Source organism: Lycorma delicatula, chromosome 2, assembly GCF_047948215.1.
Source record: "Lycorma delicatula isolate Av1 chromosome 2, ASM4794821v1, whole genome shotgun sequence".
NCBI classification, from domain to species: Eukaryota; Metazoa; Arthropoda; class Insecta; order Hemiptera; family Fulgoridae; genus Lycorma; species Lycorma delicatula.
Window position 1 is genome coordinate 180,199,740 of NC_134456.1, and position 10,877 is coordinate 180,210,616.

A 10,877-nucleotide genomic window follows, 5' to 3' on the forward strand; every position below is an offset into this window, starting at 1 on the left:
AAATCTCTAAAGAGCTTGAATGTTAAGGACAAATTTTTATTAACATTTTTAATAAATTCGGTAAGATTGTACTTAACAGGGTTCGATGATTCGATTTTTGAATACTTCGGTAGGGTTTGAATCGAGTATTTATTAAGACAGATCTGGTTTTCACTGTTTTTAAACGATAGGATTAATTATGAACGGCTTACCTTTTAAATTGTTGATGTGTACAGTCGAGATCGTATTACTAATCTCCGTTAGACTAAGGTTGCACAATATGATAACGAATTTGAAAAGTATTGAACACATGGATTTGGAAAGTAAATAAAAAATGCACTAGTTAGGGAAATTGAAAAACACCAAAAGAAATGGGGTTTATTTTTAGCTGATATGGCAATTCTTAACGCAGTCTCAATTATATATATGTTACGAAGAACAAATATGTAGCAATAAAATTTATGATATAATGTCTAATTTACCGAAGTACACAGCAAATTATTTGCTGAAAACTAATCTGCTTCTAATGTTTGTTTTTATATTAAAAATGCATTTAAATTTTATAGGAAGGTGTTTTAATTTATTAGAGAACCTATAAAGTACTTTTGACGGTAATTTTAGAAAGCAAATTATCGCTCTATAATGAGTAGCGACAAATATTTAATTCATTTAATGCCGAATGGTTAAATTTTGTCCCTTGCTATGGACAATGTCGTAAAATTACTAGCTATATTAGAGCTCGACTATAGAAGAGTACATCATACAGATAACTGAATTGTGTAGTAACAATAATAAAAGTTGTTAACTGGTTTTTTAAGAATAGAATGGAGTTAGTAAACTAACAGAACAGAACTGTTACATGCGTTATACTCAGAAGAAATAAAAGAAAGCGTGTACCATTTTATTGCGGAATTCTAAGTTCGTCTGAATTTAGATTAAAGTATTAAATAAAAACAAAAAGTTCTTCTCCGATAAAACGTGGAAGAAAATATGGTATTTCATCAATTTTTATGCTACGGACATAATTCATAAAATATCGATAACAATGGAAGATTTTACCTAAACAATCTTTTTCTATCCTATGTGAGAGAGCAGCTTATAATATCCTATTGTAAATAAATAAATATGCTACAAATTGAAATACAGTATATACTCACAGTTAAAATTGTTTACAAATATCAGCTGTTGAAACAAAGAATAATACCTTAACTATAACAACAAACAGTTACGTTTTAACACACAACCTATTACAGTCTTCTCAAAATAAAGAGAACATTAATTTTATAAAAACCCCAATTACATAGAAAACAATAAAAACTTTCTTAATTTAAAGTAGAAATAGAATTTAACATGTTAAATAATTAGAAATATTTTAACTTGGAATATTTTACTTATCCAATGGACAACAAAAATAAAACGGTAAGGAGTAATCATTATAATAAAATAAGTATTACATTTTTAATTTTAATATAATTATTAACAAGAGAACAGGAATAAATTTTTCTCTCTACTTTAAAGTAAAAGTTTCTTTGTGTAGAGTAACAATACAATCTAACCTAAATGATAGCATAAATTCCTATAATTGTGCATCAGCATTAAATATAGCTTCTTTTTTTATGCCATAATAATGAATAAAGGTTAATATTAATTAATAACGCCGGAAATACATTTGAAGAAAGATGTCAATACATTTTTATTTTGACTACCAAACATTATTTTCTATTTTACTTTATACTTTTTTAAATTAATCGGGTTAGTAGCTGGAACAATCTTTACAAGATGATATAGATTGTGATATTTGACTTCAACTATGTTTTTTCAACTTTCTAGGATATCGTTTAATAAAGTTTTGACAAATGTTGAAATAAAACATAGGTCATAACAGACCGAAACAGTCATGAAAAAAAAAATTATAATTATTTAGATAAATGACGAGCATTCAGAAGTCAATAATTTTGGCATATACTGTTTTCATCGCGCTGACTGTAAATATACAAAAAATGTCGCTCTACAGTGGTTCTCAAATTAGACAAAAATAGCGAACGAGCATTAGGTTATTTTTGCTGATATCGTGCAAAGTTTCGTTTAATTTCTTTTTTCTAATTTAATCGGGCTATTTCATTACAACTTCTCAACTACAAGTTAACTACGTAAATAAAAGGTTACATAATTAACAAATCTGTACTGTGAACTTCGTACGATATCAACAATCTTACACGCTCGCTTACGTGGTTAATTTTACGTCGTTAAATAAATATTAAATTGGCCGTTTTAAATGTAAACACAGAAAGTGATAAAAATTCTAACATTACACTCATAAGGGAATGCGTAATTTTTTGATGATCAATTTAAAATAAGTGGAAAACTGCAATAAAGCGAATTTTTTTTATATATTTACAAATCAGCACGGTGAAAAACGACATATGCGAAGATTATTGACTTTTGAATGCGAGCGAGTCGTCTCTTTCGACTCGCGTCGAAAGTTACCATTTTAGGAAATTTTCATCGAAACACTTTTTTTTCATTTTGTTTGTTCGCAGAAAAAAATAACACAATAATTGAATTTTATTAATTGTGGTAAATCGTTACTCATCTATCGGTAGTGATCTAAGCAAGCCATTTATTGTGTTTTTCGAAGGAAATCTGAGCTTGTTCTCGGTCGGTTTTTATTATCCGATTGTAAGGGACATGATGATCCACCGCCAGGAGACTTGAAGTACTACTATATTGAATCTTTTCACGGTATCTACAGATACATCGGTCGTTTATCATAGCTCATTCGTTTTTCTAATCCTTAATTTCATTTATCCCAGTAGTATTCTGTAGGTTTTTGCCAAAAAAAAAAACTGGATTCACTGGATTCGTCCTATCAGGTGGCTGAATAAAATCTTCCAACCACAGTCGAGGTGCTCTGAAAGACTGTTCTTCTAAACTTACATTCATAACTACATATAATGACGTACTTACAGTACATAATCTCCACAAAATAGCCGACCGCTTGTTCTTGAATGCAGTATTTATATGTTAAAATATTTTTCTACAATAAATATAGTATCTTTCACTTTGAACTATAAGTAATAACACATAAATATTATTGCTATTAAGTAATAATACTCGCAACTCTACAGAAAATAATTTTTGAACTAGATACCAGGTTATTTCTAGGTAAAATAGTAAAAATACTTAAAAATTACTCTACTATAAAATAATTTAATTTACTTTATAAAATACATTTTAATTAAAATATACGACTATAATTTTTTATTGTTATTAGTAAAATTATTGTCGCAAAATGGACTGTCGAGAAATAATAGTTACTTAAACATAAATATATTGTATATTTCATTATATATTTTAATAATAGTTTGTAGATAGTACGCCTAAAATTTATGGCCATATAACAAATATTTTTATTTATGAGAAAGTAACAACTAATTTAAATACATCAGTTTGTAATTTTCTCACCGGTAATTAAATTGAAGTAACGATATTTTACAATCACAGTTATCTCTGAAAATAACCAAAAATTATAATTTTTGTTCATGAATGTTTCGATATGTTTTATTTATTTCAACATTTATCAAAACTTTACAAAGAATATCATAGAAAAGTGAAAAAAAATACTAGGTAAAATCAAATATAAAAAACTGTATTATCTTGTAAATATTAGTCTTTCCCAATTTTTTTTTTTTCAAGAAAAGTGATGTATCATGTAAAGTATTAATGAAAATCCTTGAAATACGAGTCATAAGTAACTCGAACGAACATAACACAAGTGCCAGTTAAAATTTTATGATGTCAATAAAAATATTAAAAGTCGTTGTAATATTCGTGAAGAAATTTAGCCTTAGGAATAATTTCTACGCATTTAAATGAAATTAGAGGGCAGTATTTACCAGAGGCACTTAAGTCATTAGGATTATCGTCTATAAAACAGGTGTCCCCGGATCAAGCCACAGAAATTTCTCTCACCGAGGATATACGGTTCCACAGATCCGGAGTATGGACTTTACTAGGCTTAGATACGAACCCACAGAATCGAAAATTTTGATGAAACGGGATCAAGGATTAGTTAGTTTGTGTAGTAAGAAAGGTCGATCTATTCTCGGAAGTCCCCATCCACAATCTCTCGGGAGAAAGGGACATTTTTATTCAAATCCGTTAGAAGCTGGTAACAAATAAACGATCTGAGTCGGCCGGCTTAAAAATACGCTACAGCAATAGTTTTATCTGAAGATAAAGGAAAAAAGAGCCGCTCAAAACAACTAGGAATATTAAAAATAAAACTTTACCAGTCTCGGAATCGCACGGTACTATGAAGTATCCGACAGGCTGTGTATGCAGTTCTGTCGGTCTTTAACTAGACGTAAAGATATGAAACCTTTCTTTCAAGTATCGCAATGGTTAAGGCCGACACGGCATGAATCGTGGGTGCTCAAGAATAACGAAACCCAAGACCGACTATTGAGAACGAGGAGTGAAATTGTATCCCATTACCTTCCACAAGGCGAATACATTATCGCTATGCTCAGTGAAATACAGGTTATATTCAGCCGTACAAGTAAAGCCTTTACTCGGTTCACTGTAGGAAAATGATAAGCTTAGTTCACTTCCCTAATGATGAACCTATTAAGGTGTTGTGATAATTAACATTCTTAGGCTTCTTTAACGAAGTTAATAAGATATACTTTATTAAAAAAAGGTCTCGCGCGCGCAAAAGATGCAAAGAAATAATAGAAACATAAATAAATAGTCGCATAACTAAAATATAACCAATAATAAGAAATTCAATTTATAAATACAGTTTTATTCATTTTTTAATATTACAAAATTTTAATAATAACTAAACAGAACGTATATTTTATTATATAATACTAATATTCTCAACAAATTATTTTGTGTTGTTTAGAATGAAAATGATGGGCAACCGAAGATGACCAGAGAACAAAGAATAAAATTAAAAAAACTTAAAAAAAAATCTGAACAAGAAGCACTTTTAAAAAGACTACAACAACATGAAGCCGAAAGAGAAATCAAAATGATCGAAAAAAATACTAAAATTGTAAAAAAAAAAATGTTTCAGATTTGTGAAAAGGAAGTAGAACGCGATTATAAAGATATGATGATTGAAAGTTGGAACCTATTCAGCAAATCGATGGACATGAAGGTAACAAAAAATGCACAATATTAAATAAAAAATATAGAGGTAAATGTCAATGTTTCCCGGGGGTTCTTTGTTTTAGAAATCAGCCTGAAAATGTATTAAATGGATATTTTTTAATACAGGAAATTTTACTAACTGAAACATCATAAGGCAAAGAACGTGGTTACTGCAGCTTCAGTTTGTCATTCGCTAAAAACCGCGAACGATTAAACAATTATCAACATCCAAAAATGTGTATAAAAATCAAAAGCAAAAATGAAAAAAATGAGCCTGCTTAAAATCAAAACAAGAAAGTGATTACGGTAAAACATATTTTTATTTGGTCAACACAGATGCATAGAACAAAAAAAAAGTTAACATAACAAATCCCATTCTTTTTTGTTTAACAATCCAATATCATTACAAAACTAAAATTTGTCACATATTAAGTACTATTTTAAATGTTACAAGGTGTAAATTTAAATAGTAGGTTGCGGATTATCAGATACTCTGTCGCTTACATAACATAGAATTGTATATGGTGCTCCAATTCTAATTTATATATATATATATATACATATTTGACAAACTCCCGATTTTTCAAACAATTAAAATTCTTTACCACATATTATCCGATGAATGTCTGAGAACGAAAGACACTTTACTTAATTATTCCATCATCCTCTATACGAATCTGAATTCAGAATTTTGAAATTCCATAAGTTTACTGTCGGAAAAACACGATTCCGATAAATAATATTCGTTGATCAAAAATGTCTGCACAGCAAATCCGCATCCGTGTATCTAAATAAAAATAATTAACTACTGACAAAGCAGCGTGTAAGACCAAATGCAATGTAATACCATTATGTGATATGGCAGTAACTACTTTACATCTTGACTACTTTACATTAGGCAGTAAATACAAATTAACATCATTCAATATTATTATATTACATCGTACTTAAAAAAAATCTTAAATTTTTCGCTATTCTTTTTCTCAAAAGAAACTTCTTTCCGTTGTGGTGTCCACGTCAGATTTTTTTTAAACACATAACGACATAAAATAATGTGATATCCTTGTACGCCTATTAAATTACATATACACATTTTTTTTTAAATGAAAAGTACATAAAATTTTATTTCATTAATAACTTCTGATATATATTCATTTTATTTATTATTGAATTATTAATCTCGTAAAACCTTTTCTACAATGAGAGGTTAATAATTATTAATAAATCAATCAATTATCAAATCAATAATTTAAATAAAAAAAATAAAAAAAATGTGATTCGAACCGATGTGCCATCCCCTTGTAATATCCGAATATTTCATTAATTAAATTTTTATTTGGCTATAATTCTGGAACCAAAGAAAATAAGTACTTATGATAATCGTTGAAAAGCTCTCAATGAAGGCTTATTAATGCAAAATGTCCAAAATGAAATTTGTTTGGATTTTGGACTTTTGGTTCAGCCTATTGCAATCAAAAGGGAAGGTGCCCAACTAGATCAAGAACAGTGCTAAATCTAACAAATTTCAACACCTCCGGCTAATCGTTTTTGAGTAATGCGAGATACGTACACACATACGTACAGACGTCACGCTGAAACTAGTCAAAATGGATATTTCCGTTGAAATCTATAAACTATCTAAAAATCTAAAAACTTTTCGCGATCACAATACTTGTTTACTTCGTACAAGGAAGTAAAAAATTTTCAAATTAAACAAATTGTATACTTACCGGGTCATATTGCCAGATTTTTTTTTTTTGTCTTCAGTCATTTGACTGGTTTGATGCAGCTCTCCAAGATTCCCTATCTAGTGCTAGTCGTTTCATTTCAGTATACCCTCTACATCCTACATCCCTAACAATTTGTTTTACATATTCCAAACGTGGCCTGCCTACACAATTTTTCCCTTCTACCTGTCCTTCCAAAATTAAAGCGACTATTCCAGGATTGCCAGATAATCGCGTTTAATGTGCTACTGGCTTAGTTGCCGTTTGCTCATAACTTACGATTCTTCTGAAAGGCAAAAGAGCAAACTTAAATGTTTATCGAGAGAATAAAAGACCAACGTAGGAATCCAACTAAATCTTACGTTAAAATCGGGGAAGTTTTACATTATAGGGAAATTTTTAACATAAAAACCATGCAATATATTGACGTAGACAAATTCTTATGCATTATTCTGTACGCTTAACAAAAATTAATCACAAATTTAAAAGTACTGATTTGTGTACAAATCTAAAATTCTCCACATATTTTGTATACAAAATGTAGTATAACCAGTCCTAAAAAGTAAAGGCATTCTAATGGTAGAAATATCGAACGAAATGAAATCAATACCGGATTGTGGAAGTGTGGCATCTTTACTCTGTTCACCACTACTTAAACAAAAAGCAAATTTGACACGCTTTCCCACTTTATATACAAACACAGGAAAGATTGATATAATTTATAAATTAATAAGGTACCACATTCTATGGAAAATGATACATACCCTACCTTTAATTAGTGGGAATAGTTTTAAAAACATGCAAAAAAAAATCACATCCAATTTTATTAAGAATAATTTAAAATTTTTATAATATATCATAAAATTTAATATTACAATACAAAATTTATAAAAATGACGTAAAATTATTACATTATATTGTGTATGTACGTTAGTATTTTTCTAAAATATGCCTAATATATAAAAACATTACATAAAATATCTACTATTTAATTAAGATAAATAAATGCATATAAAACCATTTTTTTTAATAAAATAATTATCTGAATAATGTAATACTTATTTCTGTGCAGGATGATATAATCAATCAACTAATGAAAAGCTTGGACGATTTAGAAACACAACGACGACTAAGTTTTCAAGAACACGTATCGAAAACCGACATATTTTTAACAGAATTTTATAAAGAGTTAGATTATATAAAAACAAAAAAAGATATAGATATAGAAAAGTTATTTAAAAATCGCAAGTACTCATCGACAACCGATCTCGATCACGAACGTCAAAAAGAATATATGAATTTCCTGTTATTTCTGATAAATAAACAGACCTGTGAAAAAATAGAAATACAAAAAGGAATATACTACGGAGATATAGAAGAAGAAAATTCCAAAAATCAATTAGACACAATAAAAAAAATGAATAAGATGTCTGACAAAATAGAACAGATTTATAAAGAGTATCAGAGGATTAGAAAAGAATATAAAATGGATACTACAGAAACAATAAAAAATTGCGGAAATTTATACAATAAGGTTAGAAAGGATGATAAGGAAGTAGCCGATAAAAGGTTAAAAATTCTTCTTCTGCAAATAGAGATAGCAGAAAACACGAAAAAATTAAAAGAATCGGATAAAAAGTCAGAAATAATAATTGACTTGGAGAAGAAAAATAAATTACTACGTGATGCATTTAAAAAAAAATGTAATCAAATTGCGGAAAAGAAAATATTAGATGAAAAAAAACTTACCAAATTAGTTGAAAATAACCAAAACATAATTAAACATTTAGAAACGATAAAGCATAAAGGAGAAAAAGTAATGAAATTACATGTAATCTGTCAAAAAATGGCAATAAAAGAAAACGTGAGACCATATAATTGTCATATTACTAGGTTTAACACGTTGATTGAGGGTAAATTGCGTAGATTCTTTCGACTTATAATTGGAGCAGAAATTTCAATACGTATTCTAACGGCACGTTTAATAAGACTGCGAAACAGAAACAAACAATTAAAATCACAAATCAAAACTTATTTTAAAAATGTATAAACTAAATATAAATATAAACAAGAATCTGTTTTTATGAATATAAATATAATTGTCATACGGCAATCTTTTTCAAAGTAAACGCAATAAGAAGTAAACGATTCTGTTACATATGAACAAAATTAATCTGTAAAATAAAGAAATGATTGATAACGACAATTTATATCTACCACATTATCACTAGTAATAACCTCGGTTATTAGTAATATAACCTCGTAATAATAACCTCGGTTATATAAAAGTTCAAAAAAGAATTATGGTTTAAGAAGTATTAATTGTTAAAACTTATATACTATTTATGAATTTCAACGAAAGAATAAATAAAATTTTCAACGAAAGAATAAATAAAATTTAAAATTGTGTGTCGATTAAATATGATGTTCAACATATTTAAAATTTACAAAAAAATTATAATATCAATTTATATAGTGCAATATCTCTCTCTCAGGGCAAAGATAACCCACCTCAAATTGAAATAAAAAAGGCTTCTTTAAAACAGTTTATTAATAAACAAAATATTAAAAAAGAATTAAAGTGTAATAAAAAGAAATCCATTTTTTTCTTTAGCGAAGAAGTAAAAATTAAGAGTTTGCCAGAAAATAGTCATTTTTTAATTAAGGTTTTCTCATAAATAGATTTCATTGATATTCAAAAAAGTTGTTTTTATATTCTTTAACTATTTTTGAACATAATAAAAGTATTTTGGGATCGAAAGATGAGCTTGACGGAATCCCTTTGTTAAGAACTCTGCCGTCTGTCCCTTGAACTATTCGATGGCAGTTTAGCGAACGTCTTCATAGATCTGCACGTTTTTCCGCTAAAAATTCCCTTTAATTTCAGGAAAAGATAAAAATCAGATGACACCAAATAGGATGATACGATATTTCCAACCAAAATTTGAAACTGTGTTTTAAATGTTTTGAGAAACATGATGATGACAGTCGTCATCGGTTTCATCTTACGAGCAAACTATGCCCACCGCAGTACTCAGGTTGAAAACGTTTTTCAATGTTTCGCAGTACACTTCAGAATCGATGATTTTTTTTAAAAAATGTAACCTAATCTCGGATGTCATACCGTAATCACACTTTTTAAACATTGTTATGTGCTGCATATCATTTATAGATAGAAGTCTAAATAAAGGTTTTTTAATTACTGAAACTGAACCACTAGTTTCCGAGTTCGAAAAAGAGTGTAAACATAGGTCGCGGTGAAAACAACTTAACGAAGTACAATTTACGGTTTCAAATTTACATATTCAATCGTAAACTCTTTTTTTAATAAAACCTTGATTTAATAAAGAAAATAAAACATTAAATATTAAATTTTATCTCTACTCAATTTACTGCAAATATCACGATGGACTGTTACTCATTCATCTTAAAAGTAACTTATGAATTGCTGTATTATACGACTGTAGAATACGTTGAAATACCTGTTTATGAACTGCAATAAGTTTATTGTGTTATATTTTATAAGATTAAATAAATTATAGCTTTCGGTAGAACAAATGATACTAATTACCACAATACAAAAAATCGATTCACTGTAATTGTGAAGTAATAAAAGACGAATTATTTTAAAGTAATTATTAAATTACCGCCGATTTACGAAAAAGAGAGGGGATTCTATTAACACCTTACATGTGTGATCTTCATCCTATTTAAATTTTCAAAGGTTTAAATTAAACGACCGGCTCAGGAAAGGGTACCAAACTCACAGCAATTTGAATTGCAGTGAGTTTGTTTGTTACCATTTCCTGAGCCGTAAAGTATTAAAAAAGGTTGAAGAAACGTATCAGGTTAATAATAGCTTCTCCGAAAACGCAAATTTTAAATTGTCTACTTCGGATTGTCTCACTCTCTTTTAAGTCCATTAGCCTTATCATGATCTTTACGGAAAGCACAAGATTAACCTAGTACAGTGATACCATTTTAGCTCCACGACCCCTAAAAAGTAACAAA

At 28.5% G+C, this 10,877-nt stretch overlaps 1 protein-coding gene across 1 annotated transcript; it reads left to right on the forward strand.

Annotated features, from left to right (window-relative positions):
- The first annotated feature begins 1,264 nt into the window (after nt 1-1,264).
- Nucleotides 1,265-9,003, forward strand: LOC142320330 (dynein regulatory complex subunit 2-like). Its single transcript, XM_075358034.1, has 3 exons — nt 1,265-1,398; nt 4,889-5,146; nt 7,939-9,003. Exons 1-3 carry the CDS (start codon nt 1,378-1,380, stop codon nt 8,914-8,916), a joined length of 1,257 nt encoding a protein of 418 aa, XP_075214149.1. The 5' UTR covers nt 1,265-1,377; the 3' UTR covers nt 8,917-9,003.
- The last annotated feature ends 1,874 nt before the right edge of the window (nt 9,004-10,877 follow it).

Bases quoted from the DNA above. Each gene is read 5' to 3' on its own strand.
- LOC142320330 (XM_075358034.1), top strand. From the start codon at position 1,378: ATGGACAACAAAAATAAAACG. The intron at 1,399-4,888 runs GTAAGGAGTAAT...TGTGTTGTTTAG, and splicing joins TGGACAACAAAAATAAAACG to AATGAAAATGATGGGCAACC. The intron at 5,147-7,938 runs GTAACAAAAAAT...ATTTCTGTGCAG, and splicing joins GCAAATCGATGGACATGAAG to GATGATATAATCAATCAACT.